The sequence below is a fragment of the Miscanthus floridulus genome, chromosome 15 (genome assembly GCF_019320115.1).
Source record: "Miscanthus floridulus cultivar M001 chromosome 15, ASM1932011v1, whole genome shotgun sequence".
Classification (NCBI taxonomy): Eukaryota; Viridiplantae; Streptophyta; class Magnoliopsida; order Poales; family Poaceae; genus Miscanthus; species Miscanthus floridulus.
The window spans coordinates 30,015,710-30,033,813 of record NC_089594.1 but is presented as its reverse complement, the minus strand read 5'-3'; the positions used below and the strand labels follow the sequence as shown (position 1 = coordinate 30,033,813).

Here is an 18,104-nt window from a genome sequence, read left to right as displayed (position 1 = left end):
AATTAGGAGTTTAAGTTTGAGCATATCTCTGTGCCACAACCTACTGATGTAGCACGATCAGCTGGAAGTCAACCTACAGATGCCATTGCGAGTGTGTGACAGGTAAGACATTTCCCTGATCATGTTGGGACAAACATGTTTCTTTTGTCTATTGGTTTGTATTATTAACCATGTGGATGGCTGTTGCGTAGTGTCGTTCCTGTCTTCAGGCATCAAGCAGAGCAGTTTGCTAAGCTCTGTAGTCTGTCGGCTCTACTGACTTACTAGTCAACGTGCTAAGCAGCGGCGGATCCAGGAAATATTTTAGGGGGGACTGAACAACACTGTTGCTCGATCTTAAGTCTCAGCCCCCCTACACTATAGAACTTTGCCTAAAAATTCATATGGGCTCTACAGTAATTTGCACTGATTCGGTTTAGGTAGGGGGGCTTGAGCCCCCCCCCCCCCCCCAGCCGGATCCACCCCTAGTGCTAAGGCAGTTATAAGTTGCTTTCTTGTTTTACAATCGAGGTTTCTGCTTTCTAGATATTGACACTTGTAACTAGCATGAATATGTTCCTTAGGGCTACATGGACATAAAGGAAATATCATTGCTCTCTTCCATAGAGGATTATATTACATGTGGGCTGGGCCGGCCAAATCCTTTTTCCCTGTCGCGCCAGCGGCTGGCGCGACAGCTCACGTTCCGCCACGTCAGCTCGGGTCAACGGCGGACGCCAGCGTAGCTCCCCTTTTTGCGTCAGTCATGTGGTGCGACAGTGTGGTACTGCACGTGACCAAAAGGATCGGTTTATGCAATTACATTTTTTTAGCGATTAGTATTAAAATATTGATTAAAAAAGAATTAAAATTAAAAAAAATATTGTCTCGCACATAGGGCTGCGCCGGCACCAAGGGACGATGGATCAGGAGCCGTAGACCCGCTCTCTACCCGCAGCCTGATCTAGCGCTGCCTCCAGCGCCACGGTGGCTGCACCATGTCGCGAGCTCACGGCCGCCGGAGCTTCTTCTCCGCGGCAGCGTCCAGAGAAGCTTCATCGGGGCTTCCCGAGTTCCTCCTCCGCCTTCTCTGCGAGTGACAGCGCATCAGGGCGAGAGAGGAGAGGTGGCACGAGATCAGGCAGCTGCCGGAGGGACGGGAGGAGGGGGTCAGGGCCTCAGGGGGCGCAGCCGTGGGAGGCAGATTGGGGGCCGGGGGGCGGTGCTGACAAGTGTGCAAAAAAAGCACTGTTAGTAGCCTTTAATGTATAAGTACTAAATGGAGATGGATTGAGACAAGAAATTGTTGAAGAGGTCGCTGCAGCATTCACCGTTAGTACCCGAACAGTTAAGCGTATATGGCAATGTGCGAGACAAAAGTTTTAAACATGGTTCGAACAGTCAGGAATGCCTTGCTTCGTATCTGTTCAGGAGTCATCTTTCTGAAACATATGACGTTGAACCACTATCGTTTTTGCTGAAAAGAGTATCAAGGTTGTACGTACTCCCTTGTCCCCAAATAAATCAACTCCTAAAATTTATGCAAGTCAAACTATCTTAAATTTGGCTAACTTTATAGGAAAGAGTAACAACATCTATAACATAAAATAAGCACATTATGAAAATATATTCTATAATATATGTATTTGATGTCATAAATCTTGACATGTTTTTCTAGAAATCCAGTCAAAGTTTAAAAAGTTTGACTTAAGACAACTTTAGGAATCTATTTATTCAGAGACGGATGGAGTATATACTTCATGTAAATGTGTGCTGCTACTGGTGCATGTCATTTAGGGAAAACTTAGTCGAAGTAATGAACTGCCATGTAAATATCTGTTGCTAATGTTGCCCTGTGGTGAAGAGCCATTTTTTTCTGAGCTTGTCCTCTCCCTTTTAAAATGCTCATTATTTAATTATATATTTATATGTAATTGATGGGTAAGCTGGACCCTGCCAAGGGTAAAATTGGAAATGAAATCTTGGGAAGCGTGTAGTGCCAAGTATTAGAAACACGTCAAACTGTAGCACATGAGAAGAGCCACAAAACTCGACCTATCTCACATGACAATAGTTATAAATAAAGCCACAATTGACAAGACTACAAGCTAAAACCACAGTTCACACTATCTTAGATCTCAAACAAGCTAAACCTCAGAGTTAGGGTGCAGTACGTGATTGACTTATTGCCTTCTTATTCATATACGGATGAAATATTTACCGTATAGTTCCTCAAAAAAATATTTGCTTTATGTGCTTGTGTGTGCAGATGGGATGCTTAAATGTGGGCCAACTGGACCTAAAGTATATGCATTATATAGTCTTTAAATAAATTAGGATTCAAGGCCTTTGAATCAGTAATTACCGACGGTAAATTACCGGCTAAATACGGCAATCTTCGGAAACGGTCGGAGGAGAGCAAAATTGTTTTCGTTTTCGTTTCCGATTATTTTTATCGTTTTCGTTTTCATTTTTTCAATTATCACTACCATTTCCGTTGAGGCTTGAAAACCAGAAAAAAACACGAAAACGATTTCCAAAAATCAGAAGTTATCATTTTTGTTTTCATCCCTATCTATTAATATGTGTTTCAGTGATCTGTGTCCTTGAGCTATCAGCGGGGAACCACTTCACCTGCATGGACTATCAAATTCTTCCCTTGTGCCTTGTACAGTGCTTCAGTTAGAAGTTTGTAGATCAGTTTTTTAGAGGAAAAAAAAGCCTTGCATGTAGTATAGCTCTTGGCCTTAGGTGAAAGATAGAGATTTTGTACTGATTAGTAATTGCTACATCCAATTTGGTGTTATCAAATGAGTCAGTGGACTCTAAAATCAATCAAATATACTCTAGGAGTCTACGCCTGCATGCTACGTTCTGACAGAATGATTTCTCTGGATCTGCATTACTACAGATGATGCACTTGCGATGATTTGGGGTTTGTGAAATTCCAAGCACTGGTTCTTTCCTATGATGACATGGGCTGGGTTGCAGAAGACTTGGAGCTCATATTGCCTTTCTCTCATACAACGATTCACAAGGATTACATGGTAGAAACATAGATAGTTTTCCTTCATTTTGCTTTTCTCCCATCTGTTCTCTCTACTCTGCCTGTATCCACAGCAACATTGCAACATCACTTTGAGAACCATGTTGAAGAGTTAGTTGTACAATGCTCTGGTTTGAGAAATGGTTATTAAAATCTGCCTTTTTTTTGGCAGAGGATCTAATCAGGACCTTTTCCCTTTTTCTGGATTCTGGGTGCAATCTTGGAGATTTCACTTGCATCGTTATGATACTTTTTTCCCCATTTAGATGCAATTCTTAGCATGCTAAATTGTTCCCAATTACATGAGCATGCTGTTTAAAACAAATTAAAACCCAAAATGAAAAGTAAACTCTAAATATAATGCGTATACAGGACCACATATTTGAAGTGCCTTGTAAGTGTTGATATATGAAGTTTGAGTTTCCATTACCGGTAATTCTATTTTTGATCAGATGTTTAGTTCTCTCGCTCCTACATTGACTAGAAACTTATGTCTTCATAGTTGCTCTTGCAACAGCTATAAAATTTTGTATTTATAAGTTCTGAGAGAGAGTTCTGCAAGACTGCAAGTTATCATGCCCAAGAGAGAAAGCAGAGTTGTAGATCTGGTAACATTGATTTGAAGAATGACGAAGGTGGCATAGAAATGTGTTGTTTAATTCAAACATGAGCACAGCATTGCAATTAGCGGAGCGGTTCAAACCCCAGCATGAATAAGGCACGCTAATTGCGATCCCCATTGCAAGAGATCGATAAGACCAATCAACGTGACATAGGTATATTTAAACGAAAATCGTCGAACACCACGACTGGTTTAAGCTAATTAAGATCCAAACAGCGGTTAACACCTGGTTAGCCACTTGCATAACACAACTCGATCAATCTCTACTACAATGGGCACACACACTAGGTTAAATAATGCACGCAGCAGCTTCGTCGCAACACGCTGCACAAATACACAGGACCGTTTTCCGTGAGATGAACACCTAACTTTCAACCAAAGGTTGAACACAGACACGATACACTAACAAACGAACCACGACCTACCATATGTCAGTGCTCCCTTGGTCTTCCGCTGATGGGCTGCAGCGCTCGCCTTGATGAGTCCTTACCATCAGCATTCGGCTTGACAGGATGGCCAGCTTTAACAGCAGGTGTGTTCTCTATGTTCCTGAGCAGCACGATTGCAGATTGACTCATGCTGTCCCTAGGCTTCGGACGAGGGGCACTCATAGCGATGTAGCTTCCTTTTACGGTGCTGGAAACTTTGAAACTCTGCAGCTTAGTACGGAGTTCATCTATACCAAAAAAAACATCAGTGAGAAATTGAGCAACACATCATGTCGAAAGATATGAACAAGTCAGGACCAATATCATACCTATTGAACCCAAGTCATTGTTCTGAAAATATGCAGATTGTTCAGATCTTGGAGCAGGAAGATCATTTGGGTGATTATCTTCATTGCCCTCCAGCTTATTGTTAAGCCGCTCATCTGGAACTGGCAACACTGATGCTTCTGCAGTAGGGATCAGACCTATTTCCATTTCTGACTGTTCAATCTCTACAGCTTCAGGCACGCTGCTAGACGGGATACCAGGAGGGGTTTGGTCTTCATTATTTTGATTGTATTCCTCATGATCCTGATAGAGCGGTTCAATATTACAAGTCACTTGCATACTGGTGCTTTCATTCACATGCTGCTGGCAAGGCCCTGACATAGTAAAAGCTAGAATGAGAGAATACACAGAAGAAAAATTTGCAGATAACTTTGTTAAAGTCTATGTATGAGTCAAGATTCAAGAATATATAAGAACGAAATCATTATAACTAACCTGATCCTGAAAGACCCGCACACTGAAATTTCGCGGATTCTTCAGGAGATTTAGGTGAAGAAAGGACTTCTGGGACCTCCTGTTTCTGGCAAGAGTCTATATGGAAGTCTTTGGGCAATGGGTACAGATCCCATTTGGCTGGCCCAGTACAGAAATTTTCAATTGTGTCTTTATCACAGCTAAAGCTGAGTTCCTCACTTTCATCACTCATCTTAGTGTTAAGCTGCTCATCAGGTATTTCTGACATTCCAGCAACCAAGGGCGCCATCATTGAACTTCCTATTCCTTCAATTGGTGCATCTTCAGTCATGTTTTCAACAAGGGCTTTTGGACTGAATTTACCTTCATTAGGTTCGTTGCACTCTTTATGATCTTGATGGACCACTTCGGTACCACAACTAAATAGCCTGGAGTTTGCTTCAATTAAATGCTTCTGGCTGCAAGATTGACAAATTCCTAACAGAAGAGAATTAATCATGAGGCCATACACAAATAAAATCTATTGCTCCGCCCAGTGCCAAATAAGTGTTGTCTTTGGTTGCATGCAGTTAAACCATCCAAACTTCGGTAATCAATACCTTTTACCATTTTGGGTTTCAACACATAAAATTTATTTGAATAGTTTTGTCTGAAAGTAGTTTGGAAGTATAATGGTTCTTATATTTTATATGCTTGACAAATTACAATATAAACTAGAAGTCAAAATTCCCTTTAGTGGACCCTGGACTATGCCAAACAATACAGATATCAACAAAGCATCTTTCCCTCAGCGAGCAAACAAGTTCAGGCTTACCATGTCCATTGGAGTATGATTTTTCTTGGAGGATATCACTATCTGAAGTAGGCATAGACTTTCTTTCCACTTTCTCCTCACAAACCACTTCCACGGTGGCAACAATATCCCTGTGGTACAGTGATTGTCTGATTGCAAGGTCAAAAAGACTAAAGGAGAGACCACATATGGTTCATAACATTTGCAGCTTTAGTAATGCAAAACAAAATTACCTTTCAATAAGATGGGCATCATCAGCCAAATCAATCTGGACTGATGTAAGTGAACCTTTCATGTGGCTAGACCTCAAGAACCCTAGGTAAAACAGTATCATTCAGTTATTTCTATGTGAGTTATGAGGATTAGACAGGATGATGTTGCACGACATGAAGACTTAATAAATGAGAAGTTTGATAGCACACAAATAAAATTTACCTCCACTTTCTTTGACTTGCATGGGAACAGACACGCAACTCTCTCTTTCTTCATGTCTGCTGAGATCTCGACAAGGACCTTGGTATGTATCAGGTTCAGAAGAAACATGTGTGTCAACTAGTCTCTCGACATGGCAAATGATACGTTCATCCCTTCCGCTCTCAGCACCTGGAAATGCAAGATTATCTTGCAGATCAGACTTTTCAGTACTTCCCTCCGAGAAAAGAGACTGCAGGTCCATGACTAAGTGTCTGGGATCTACCGAGCTAGTTCCAGTATAATTCTTCATTCTGCACACTGCTTCCTCAGACAAAGCACCTTCATATTTATAATCAGGAGTTGCTAAACTTGATGAAGGATTCCCAATTCCTGATACATCATTTTAAAAAATACACATTAATTGATAACTGATAGTTTAAGACGGCTTCAGGTTCATAAATCACATGAAGTTACTAACCTGCTACACCAGAAAAAATTGTCTTCCCAAATATAGTGCCTTGAAGAGATGATTCCACTGAGAAGACATCTGAAAGCTCTTGTCGTGGGTAATGATCCTTAGGATAATCTTCTGGTAAACCAGAACCAGATGGAGTTCTTTCACCAACAACGGCCACAATAGATCCATTGTCTGAAGTATTACAAACATCTTTATCACAGTTAAGGCCAGATACTATAATGTTTGGGCTTTCCAGCTTGGGGTTAAGCTGCCCATCATTCAAATTAGACCTCTCTTCAGATGGGGGCAGCACCTGTCCGCTTTCTATGCACTTGGCAGTAGCAGCAGCCTCAACAATATCATTTGTGCAGGGTTCAGAAGCAACTTGCTCTACCCTATCCACATTGGATCGATCTTTATGATTGTGACCCTGACGCAGCATTTCAGTATTGGAACACCCAATCAGTTCATCCGAGTGAGACAGATCAGAGCTATGGTGTACTTTAACCCGTTGTTCAACATTGATTGATTCACTATCTAAAATGTTACCAATATCCTTGTTGAAGTAAAGACCAGATTCCACAACTTTTGCTCCCTCCAACTTGGAGTTAAGTTCCCCATCTTTTAAATTTGATCTTTCTTTACCTGAGAGTAGTACAATTCCCCTTTCTATGTACTTGGCAGAGGCATCCTCAATAATATCTTCTGTGTCATCACTGCATTGATCATTATGACCCTGATGCAGCACGTCAGTATTGGAACCCAAACATATCTCATAGTTGTCACTGTCAGGAGTGTGCAGTGCACTGCTCAGTACAGCATCAGTAATACCATGTGCATTGCCATCTGCAGTAGGTTATGTATAAAAAATATAGTCAAATCTAAAATATATCCAAGAATGCTTTTAGTCTTGAGAGACCACTAATTTTCTGTATAAAGAACAAAGGTCTAGAACTGTAGAATCAATAAAGGATGTACCTGGCCCATTGACATTTGTTTTCTCAGATGAAGCTTTAAGCTCTTCAGAATGGACAAACTTCTTACCTCCTTCACCCTCACAAGCCACTTCCTCAAAATTAATGACCCTACAAAATTGATTTCCCATCTTAAAATAATCAAACACATACCATTCCCATTACATATGAACTTTTAGTGGTACGACAAAAAAATAAGCTTACTCCTTTATGTGCTTTGCATCCAATGAAAAGACTGACAGGACCCGTTCTTCATCAAGGTTAGCCTCTGGTAATCCTAAAAAATGAACAGTTCTTATGGGTACCACTTAAATGGCAGGAAATACCTCATTTCTATAGGTTTGGAGGAATCCAAGGAAATTATGAAGGGGGGTACTATAGAAGAGGGGAAAAAGTGTGATGTCTATACCTTCCATTCCAATATCTTGCAGGGATGTTCGCATACAATCATCATTTTTGGAAATATCATCGTGTGAAAAAGGTTCTGACACATGAGTATTTTCGAGTGCAGATTTCACATGGCAACCTTTTGAATCATCAAATCCATTTTCAGTATGAGCTGTTGCAGAAGCAAGTGCACCATACCCCACAGATTTATCTATGCTTTCCTGCGAGAACAAAGACTCCAGGCCAAATGGTGATTGTCCTGCACTTGGTAGAGGTCCCGTGTTCCTTGAGGGCAATACTGTTTCCTCAGGCAAATCACACTCATGCTTACACTCTGGTTTTGCTGAACATAGTGAAGGTTTCTCGAGGTCACCTGGGACACATTTATACATTATTTGCAAACAACACTTAACCCGATAGTACAACTGGAACTGATACACTCACTATTTACTTATCCAGCCACCATAAAATGGATGCTTACCTTCTTGCCAATCGCCCTGTTGCACCTGAATTATAGCCTGTTGATTAAGAATATCTGCAACAAGCCTTCCGTTCTTTTCAGTAATGCTACAACCTGATTCTGTACCAGGACTAGCAAGTTCATTGTTTAACTTCATGTTTAGGTCAGTCTTGGCAGGAATATGCTGATCATTACTTTTCTCCTGAGCTAAAACTTCTGAGAAAGGGGAAAGGATACATTACAAATTACAAAAATATAAGTGACCAATTAATATCAGAAACTCTTGTGTAGGATTCATACCTTCTGCGACACCCTCATCAACATCAAGTTTCTTGTCAGCATCACATTCAGTAGGTTGCACGTCATCTTCCAGACAATCAGATCGCACATAGAAACCAGGTGTTACAGGGGTGCTAGGTTTGTTTCCACCATCAAATGTGATGTCTATACCTGCCATTATATGATCTTTCTGGGATGTATGCATACGATCATCATTTTTGGAAATACCTTCATGGTGTGAAAAAGGTTCAGACACAAGAGTATTTTCGAGTGCAGACTTGACATGGCAATCTTTTGAATCATCAAATCCATTTTTAGTATGAGCTGTCGCAAATCTCATAGATTCATCTATGTTTTCCGGTGAGAACAAAGACTCCAGGCCAAATGGTGATTGTTCTGCACTTGATAGAGATCCCGTGTTCTTTGGGGGCAATACTGTTTCCTCAGGCAAACCACATTTATGTTTACACTCTGGTGTTGTTGAACATGGTGAAGGTTTCTTGAGGTCACCTGAGACACATTTATGTATTATTCTCAAACAACACTTAGCCAGATAGTACAACTGGAACTGATACACTCACTATCCACTAATCCAGCTATCATAGAAATGGATGCTTACCTTCTTGCACATCACCATGTTGGACCAGAATTATAGCTTGTTCATCAAGATTATCTGCAACAAACCTTGCGTTCTTTTCAGTAATGCTACAACTTGATTCCGTACCAGGACCAGAAAGTTCATTGTCTAACTTCATGTTTAGGTCAGTCTTGGCAGGAACATGCTGATCATTACTTTTCTCTTGAGTTTCTGCTGAGAAAGGGGAAAGGATACATTAAAAAAATATAAGTGGCCAATTAATATCAGAAGCTGTTATGAAGGATTCATACCTTCTACGACACCTTCATCATCATCAAGTTTCTTGTCAGCATCACATTCAGTAGGTTGCACATCCTCATCTTCCAGACAATCAGATTGCACATAGAAACCAGGTGTCACAGGGGTGCTAGGTTTGTCTCCACCATCAATTTCTACAGCACTGTTTTCTGCATTTCTGGAATAGCTTTCTTTGCACTCTTCTGCAAACATTAACTCAAGATCAAATGACGAAGGTCTTCCATCTGATGAACATCCCTTATCAGCATTCACTACTGGAAGACTAGTATCGTCAGCAGCACCTTCCAAGTGCAGACTTGTCGAAAGAGGGTTCCCTATGCTGCGCCTGCTGGGACATTTCCCCAGATCAGCAGCTCGAATGCTTTCTTCAGCAACTGCATTGCAGACAATTTCTGGATTAGTATCTGATTCTGATATTAGCAAGGCAGCTTCAGAAACTGATGAATCGTACGATAGCATTAGAAAATGACAAAGACCACTGGCCAAATTTTTTCTCAGTCAGCAAGGCAATGCATTGTCGAGGAGTTACACAAGAACCAGATGTTGTGTTCAGAATAGAAAAAATAAATAGCTCAGATAGTATAAGAGAACAAATGATAATAAACCATAGGCCTAGCTGTGTCTACTGTCAACTGAGTTCAATATGCACTAGACATGTGTCTACTGTCAACAGAGTTCAGGATTCTTCAGTGGTTACCCATTTCGATATTTCAATTTTGCTCCATTGGAGATAGTTAACATGGTTTTAGCAGTAGCACTAAGCCACTAACGCATATGAACACATGACACAATTTTGCATATTTTTCTCTATGCTCTTCAATAGTGAGAGCCATTGGCAAAACATCTGAAGATTATGCAAGTTTACTATAGTGAATTGAAAAATCATGCAACAAGATTAAGAAGTAGTACAGATCTTTTGAAAAAAAAACAGTGAAGAAATTATATGGCAGGTTTTGAACTTCCAATGAAATTGAAAATGCAAGTACCAATCAACTGGCACAGGTGAATTCATATGTTTAACAGACATTATCTTCCAAATCAGTAAGTAGTTATGGATACAGGATCAATTTGGTTGTGCCTTTACCAGTCTCTTCAGCTATTATGTCAGTATCATGTTGCAGACTTTTGGCATAGAGACCAGTGGACATGATATCAGCTAGGTTCTTTTCCCAAGACTCGCTTGCATTTGCTTCCAAGCCAACTCTCCCTTCTCCGGATATAGGGCTTCGCTCTTCACAATCTCCAACAGTATTTTCTATATTTTTGGAATAGCTTTCTTTGCATGCTTCTACAAACAGAAGCTCAAGACCAAATGACGAAGGTCTTCCATCTGATGAACATCCCTTATCAGCATTCAGCACTGGAAGAATACAATCATCAGCAGCACCTTCCAATTGCAGACTTGTCGAATAAGGGTTCCCATTGCTGACCCTGCTGGGGCATTTCCCCAGATCAGCAGCTCGAATGCTTTCTTCAGCATTACATTGATTTTCTGGATTAGTGTCTGATTCTGATATTGGTGGGGCAGCTCCAGAAGCTGATCAATAGTATGATAGCATTAGCAAATGACAAAGGTCATTAGTGAAGAGTTACATAAGAACCAAAAGTTGTGTTCAGAATAGAAAAAATTAAATAGGTCAGATAGTTATGAGACAACAAATGATAATGGAACCTAGGCCTAGCTGTTGCAGATAGAATAAACAGAAAGGCTATTAAAAATAATTAGAAATACATGTACCCTCAATTTGACATAGATGAACTCAGTACTCCCTCCGTTCTAAATTATAAGTCGCTTTGACTTTTTTGGTACATATATTTTGCTATGTATCTAGAAATAATATATGGCTAGATACATAGCAAAATGGATGTACCAAAAAAGTCAAAGCGACTTATAGTTTAGAACGGAGGGAGTATGTTTCAAATTGGTAAATGAAACACAGTGCAGACGACACAACTTTTCATCATCACCTCCCAGATCCGTAACAAGTTGTGGAACAAGTATTAAGGCAATATTACCTTCACCAGTCTCTTTAGTTAGCACATCAGAATCATGTTGCAGATGTTTGGTGTGGAGATCGTTAGAAAAGATGCCAGTTAGAGGTTTTCCTGCAGATTCACATGCACTTGCTTCCGAACCGACGCTCTTTTTAACAGCTACAGGGCTCACTGCATATTTTTCTCCATGCTCTTCAATAGGGAAAGCCATAGGCAAAACATCTGGAGATTTTGCAAGTTTAATGTAGTGAATTGAAAGTCATGCAACAAGATCAGTAAGTAGTACAAGATCTTTAGAGAGAGAAAAACAGTGAATTAATTATATGGCAGGTTTTGAGTTTTGACCTTCCAATAAAATTGAAAATGCAAGTACCCATTAACTGGCACAGGTGAATTCAGATGTTTAACATACATATTATCTTCTAAATCAGTAGGAGTAAGTAGTTATGGATACAGGATTAGTCCAGTTGTACCTTTATCAGCCTCTTCACCTATTATGTCAGTATCATGTTGCAGACTTTTGGCGTAGAGACCAGTGGACATGATATCAGCAATGTTCTTTTCCCCAGACTTGCTTGCATTTGCTTCCAAGCCAACTCTCCCTTCTCCGGATATAGGGCTTTGCTCTTCACAATCTCCAACAGTATTTTCTATATTTTTGGAATAGCTTTCTTCGCACGCTTCTGCAAACAGAAACTCAAGACCAAATGACGAAGGTCTTCCATCTGATGAGCATCCCTTATCACCATTCAGTACTGGAAGAATACAATCATCAGCAGCACTTTCCAAGGGCAGACTTGTCGAATAAGGGTTCCCTTTGCTGACCCTGCTGGGACATTTCCCAAGATCAGCAGCTCGAATGCTTTCTTCAGCATTACATTGAATTTCTGGATTAGTATCTGATTCTGATATTGGTCGGGCAGCTCCAGAAGCTGATCAATAGTATGATAGTATTAGCAAAGGACAAAGGTCGTTAGTGAAGAGTTACACAAGAACCAAAGGTTGTGTTCAGAATAGAAAAAATAAATAGGTCAGATAGTTATAAGACAACAAATGATAATGGAACATAGGCCTAGCTGTTGCAGATAGAAGAAACAGAAAGCCTATTAAAAATAATTAGAAATACAAGTACCCTCAATTTGACATAGATGAACTCAGTATGTTTCAAATTGGTAAATGAAACACAGTGCAGACGACACAACTTTTCATCATCATCTCCGAGATCCGTAACAAGTTGTGGAACAAGTATTAATGCAATATTACCTTCACCAGTCTCTTTAGTTAGCACATCAGAATCATGTTGCAGATGTTTGGTGTGGAGATCATTAGAAAAGATGCCAGTTAGAGGTTTTCCTGCAGATTCACATGCACTTGCTTCCGAACCGACGCTCTTTTCAACAGCTACAGGGCTCACTGCATGTTTTTCTCCATGCTCTTCAATAAGGAAAGCCATAGGCAAAACATCTGGAGATTTTGCAAGTTTAATGTAGTGAATTGAAAATCATGCAACAAGATCAGTAAGTAGTACAAGCTCTTTAGAAAAAACAGTGAAAAATTATATGGCAGGTTTTGACTTTTGACCTTCCAACAAAATTGAAAATGCATGTACCAATTAGCTGGCACAGGTGAATTCAGATGTTTAACATACATATTATCTTCTAAATCAGTAAGTAGTTATGGATATAGGATTAATCCAGTTGTACCTTTATCAGTCTTTTCAGCTATTATGTCAGTATCATGTTGCAGACTTTTGGCATGGAGACCAGTGGGCTTGACGTTAGCAAGGTTCTGTTGCCCAGGCTCGCTGGCATTTGCTTCCAAACCAACTCTCCCTTCTCCGGATACAGGGCTTTGCTCTTCACGATCTCCAACAGTGAAATCAATTGATAAACCATCTGGTGATTTTGCAATGACAAAGGTTGCCTTTCAGTATATAACAAGACAGTAATGGGCAAAGCTAATTACAACATCACAAAATCAATAAGGTGGTTATATGCCATCTGGTGATTTTGCAATGACAAAGGCTGCCTTTCAGTATATAACAAGACAGTAATGGGCAAAGCTAATTACAACATCACAAAATCAATAAGGTAGTTATATGCCATCTGGTGATTTTGCAATGACAAAGGTTGCCTTTCAGTATATAACAAGACAGTAATGGGCAAAGCTAATTACAACATCAAAAAATCAATAAGGTAGTTAGATGCCAGCTTTTGAGCATACAAAGAAGATCAATAAAATATAATTGTGGTGATGATTGTCTACAACAGATAAATTGGACATAGCTAAAGCCTATAAATTTGGCAATGCAGAAATAAATTACCTAGCATGTCATTAGCACCCATGTTAACCTCGCCTTTGCTCATCAATGATTTGTCCTCTGAGGCATCAAAATTGTGTAGAACTAGTCCAGCGATGCAAGATGACTGGTCTAATTCCCCACTTGTTTCAGATAAATGGCTATCAACAGCCTGAATGTCAGAATGTTCCTGCTTACTCTTATCTGAACTTTCATTTGAATTGTCACCAGATTCTGACCCAGGTATCACCACATGTACACTCTGCGCTGTGGAAATTTCTTCAGTGAGTGTCGCTGTTACAAGCAATGGTCCTGAAGAGTGCTCTTGAGTTGTGGCATTAACCTGACCAAATTCTTGAACTCTGCTACCAGACTCCTTATTCTCATGAGTAGCTTTGTGTGCATCCTTTGTTGCTTCCCTGATATTTATGTCATCATTTGCCTCCTTGACAGACCTCACTTCTTCTGAAGCAGTTGTCCGTCTCCTCTTTGAAGACCTTCCCTTTAAAGTTGTGGAATTTGATGCCTGCAGTGTTCCCCCTGTGTTACCTTTTTCATTTGAGATTTGTGCGTTCTGCTGCTTCCTGAATTTCTGTCCATCAAAATCCTCCATCTTCCTGGAATCATTAGCTGAAGAGGATATTTCCAGCGAAGAAATTTTGTGCTTCCTCAATTTCAAGCCCTCTTCACCAACTCTTTCTGGTTCCCGTGCAACTATTTCAGTGTCATTCATGCTCACTTTTTCAACTTCATTAAGAGCAACAGATTTACGTGTTGATCTCCTCATAGGAATTTTTGATATTTTTTCCTCATAAAGACCATTATTTTGTTCCTCAAACGGCACTGCAACCACAGACCGCCTTGATCGCCTAATAGGTTCCTTTACTTTCTGTTGCCTCTCATCATCTTGACATTTACCACTTTGAAAGTTCTCATTTCTGACAATTTTATTGTGATCTTGGTTCTCCTCATTAAGCATATTAGGAAGAACAGACTTCCGTGTTGATCTCCTAACATTCATCTCAGCATTCATCTCCACATCTTTGCCCTTAGCATTTTGAATTTCTTCAACAACAGCTTTAATATCTTTAACTGGCACTACAGGTTTCCGCATTGATCTCCCTTCATGTGCTTCCGTATTCTTTTCTGCAATGAGACCCTTCTCTTTCTTATGCAATTCTGAGACAACAGATTTACGTCTCGATCCCCTAACAGGTCCTTTAGTTGCTGCTTGCTTCACCACATCTTCACTGTTAGCATTTTGAATCTTTTCACCAATACCTTTGATATCTTTAACCGGCACAATTGATTTCATCATTGATCTCCTAACATGTGCTTCAGGGTTCTTTTCTTCAATTAGATCATTCTCCTCTTTCTCAAGTGTAGCTAGGACAACAGATTTACGTGTTGATCGCTTAACTGGATCTTTAACTTCTGGCTGCTTCTCAGCATCTTCAGAATGATTTCTCCCTGATCGCCTCAATATGGGAGCCTTATTGGGAGCAGCAGTTTGTTCTTGATTTTTGTCCTCCACAGAAGATGAAACCTGTTGATGCCTACGAGTAGGTAGCCTACTGGGTTGCGTCTTGTTTTCCAGCTGCCTGGCAGTGTGAGTTTCGTCCACCATACTGTTGTTAACCTGGACAACTCTGCTCCTCAAAGACCTGGTGACAGGAGCATCATTTCTAGGCACATCTGAGACTGTAGGCAGCTCTAAATTTGTTTGTGCATCTCCGGTCTTCCTCCTCCTCTTGTTCTCAACGACAGTGGGTGACATTACAACAGGTGCTGTTGCGCGAGATCTTGTAATCCTAGCTGATACGTCCACCTGAGCCGAATTCTGCACATCAGGCTCACTGTCTTGAACCTCAGCAACAAGTTTAATACTACCACCAGCCGCTTTTCCCCTGCCTCTCTTCTTCTCACCAACAGGAGGCAACACAACACCAACCCCCGCCAAACTTGACCTTCTCGTCACTCTAGACAAAACCGCAACCTGAGCACTGATAGCGACACTCTCATCATTCTCCTGGTTCTTGCGCTTGCGCTTCCTATCAACAGAAACAGCCTCTCCTGCTTCCTCAGCCTCGGCAGCACACACCGAATTCCTCCTGGACCGCCTCACCGGGACATCTGCGACCACCTCTGCAGAAATACTATCTTCAGCAGCAGCAGCAGCAGAGTCAGTACAGGCTTGAGCAGACTTTCCCCTTGTCTTGGGGGCAATAGGCGACCAGATGACCCGAGACCTCAGTCTCCTTGCCTTCGCTTCCTCCGCCGCAAAAGTAACCTTCTTTGCCTCGGCAGCATCTCCGTCTGTTTGCTTCAGACACCCCTTCCTCGCCGGCACTCCGGCCACCTCCTCCTCCGCGCTAGCGGTCCCCTACAACAACAAGGGAAATTAACCCAACAGCAGCATTAGAAGGAGCAGTACCGCGAAACATTTTCATAGAAAAAAAAAACAAATCGAACGTGTGGAGCATTTCCACGAGCACTTGGCGGCTCAACGAGGATTACTGCCTTACGGGGGTAGCGCGTGGTGTCCTCACCGAGAGCGCGGCTTCGAGACGAGCGACGAGGTCGGCGTTGGAGCCCCCGGCGGGGAGGCCGTGCCGCTTGCAGAGCGCCTGGAGCTCCCGCCGCTTCATCCCCGCGAGATCCATCCCCGCGCACGCACCTCCAGCCCCGCGGGAGATCACCACGGCCTGGCCATCTCTTCCTCTCCGGCGGCTCCGGTGCGGATCCCGGTCTCGCCCGTTCGAATTGGCGGGCGGCGCGACACGCGACGAACTGCTCCCCCTGTCTCGTACTGTTGTTGGGCGGGACGGCGGCCGAGATGCCGTTTTTTGGGGAATTGAAGTGGGCGGTGGAGGTGTGCGTGGCGGCTCCTCGGGTGGGGGACCGAGGGCGCGTGCTCCTAATCCTCCTAGAGCGGTGGTTCGTACACTGACCGGTGGGACCAGAGAGCGTGAGCGCGGTGGGGCCGCCGTGGCGGTGGGAGCGGCGCGGAGGCTTGTAGCGGAAGGAGGCGGCAGGTTTCGAATTTGGGAGTTCCCGCCGCCCACAGTGCGACGGCAGGCGAGCGGGCGCGCGGGAGCGTACTGCTGGGAATTGGAAGCGGTGTATAGCTGTTCCACTCCTATGTGGGGCCCGTATAACGGAACGGCACGGTCGGCCCCATGTGTCATTTGCCTGATGGTGCGAGAGTCTAGATGTACGTATATCTTCCTGTACGTATCGCTTTCCATTCCACCAGGGTGAAGGAGGCGGCAGGTTTCGAATTTGGGAGTTCCCGCCGCCCACAGTGCGACGGCAGGTGAGCGGGCGCGCGGGAGCGTACGGCTGGGAATGGGAAGCGGTGTATAGCTGTTCCACTCCTATGTGGGGCCCGTAGAACGGAGCGGCACGGTCGGCCCCATGTGTCATTTGCCTGATGGTGCGAGAGTCTAGATGTACGTATAACTTCCTGTACGTATCACTTTCCATTCCAACAGGGTGAAAGTAGCCGATGAGCTTTTGAGCAAAGCTAATAAAACAGCTGATGGCTGGTTAAAAGGATTGTTACGACATACCTTTTACAGTACGTTCGGTTGACTGATTCGTATCGTTGCTGATTCGTTTACATAAGAGAGAAGTGTTGTTGGCTGGTTCATGTGAACAGTGTTTATGTGAGAGGGCTGGCCAGCCGATCAGACTGTTAGTGCACTCGTATAATAGTGAGTTCTTCAGTATTAATATATGGCATACTTATCTCTCTCACGGAGTTTTTCGGTTCTTGTGTCTAAGCCGGCTGTAAGTTTACAACCTACTTCTCCTCTCCTCCCTCTTCTCTCTTCTCTCCTCCACCTTAGTATTTAGCCTGCTTACAGCTTGTTATTATACTTGCTCTTAGGGCGTCCCCAATGACAACTTGAAAATAGCTAGCTAAATAAGACTTAGAAATATAAAAAAAATACTGCACTGGAGAGTTATGTGAGCTGTGAGGGAATTGTTTCTGAAAGATCATGTTAGACTAGCCATTTAAGAGTCGCTAGCTATTTGATTTTTATTTGATTTCTGGAAGATCATGCTAGGGCGAGCTCGGTTCTTCCTTCCTGCAGCCGATTGGGAGGATTATGGGAAACGAAAAGGCGTTTGGAGCTTTGTCGCGGTCAGGACGATTGGGGCATTGGGCTCTCCCACAGAAGTTAAAGACAAATTCATACCCACACAGGGATCGAGGAGGTATTGCTCAGTTCAAACTATAGCGCTCTCTGTTTTAGGCTATCCGCACTCGTCTATCTCTATTTCTATCTCTTAAAAGGAATATTCTAT

The 18,104-nt window shown here is 42.2% G+C and overlaps 1 protein-coding gene across 5 annotated transcripts; it reads right to left on the bottom strand.

Annotated features, from left to right (window-relative positions):
• Nucleotides 1-3,757: 3,757 nt before the first annotated feature.
• Nucleotides 3,758-16,668, bottom strand: LOC136506588 (uncharacterized). 5 transcript variants are annotated; one of them, XM_066501504.1, is made up of 22 exons: nt 16,316-16,668; nt 13,815-16,173; nt 13,195-13,386; nt 12,755-12,955; nt 11,965-12,423; nt 11,513-11,713; nt 10,581-11,033; nt 9,778-9,870; nt 9,490-9,678; nt 9,221-9,412; nt 8,623-9,111; nt 8,344-8,538; nt 7,885-8,235; nt 7,680-7,752; nt 7,480-7,586; nt 6,523-7,347; nt 6,066-6,434; nt 5,864-5,945; nt 5,652-5,761; nt 4,859-5,314; nt 4,405-4,737; nt 3,758-4,323 (listed from the first exon to the last, which is right to left on the bottom strand). In XM_066501504.1, the coding sequence occupies exons 1-22, from the start codon at nt 16,451-16,453 to the stop codon at nt 4,079-4,081; spliced, it is 8,112 nt and encodes a 2,703-aa protein (XP_066357601.1). In that variant the 5' UTR covers nt 16,454-16,668; the 3' UTR covers nt 3,758-4,078. The 5 variants fall into 5 exon arrangements, with proteins under 5 accessions (XP_066357601.1, XP_066357597.1, XP_066357599.1 ...); XM_066501500.1 differs by having other exon boundaries at nt 9,490-9,870; XM_066501502.1 differs by having other exon boundaries at nt 9,221-9,409; nt 9,490-9,870.
• Between the last annotated feature and the right edge of the window lie 1,436 nt (nt 16,669-18,104).

Bases quoted from the DNA above. Each gene is read 5' to 3' on its own strand.
- LOC136506588 (XM_066501500.1), bottom strand. From the start codon at position 16,453: ATGGATCTCGCGGGGATGAAGCGGCGGGAGCTCCAGGCGCTCTGCAAG. The intron at 11,034-11,512 runs GTAATATTGCCT...ACTATTGATCAG, and splicing joins AACTAAAGAGACTGGTGAAG to CTTCTGGAGCTGCCCCACCA. The intron at 4,324-4,404 runs GTATGATATTGG...TTTTTGGTATAG, and splicing joins CAATGACTTGGGTTCAATAG to ATGAACTCCGTACTAAGCTG.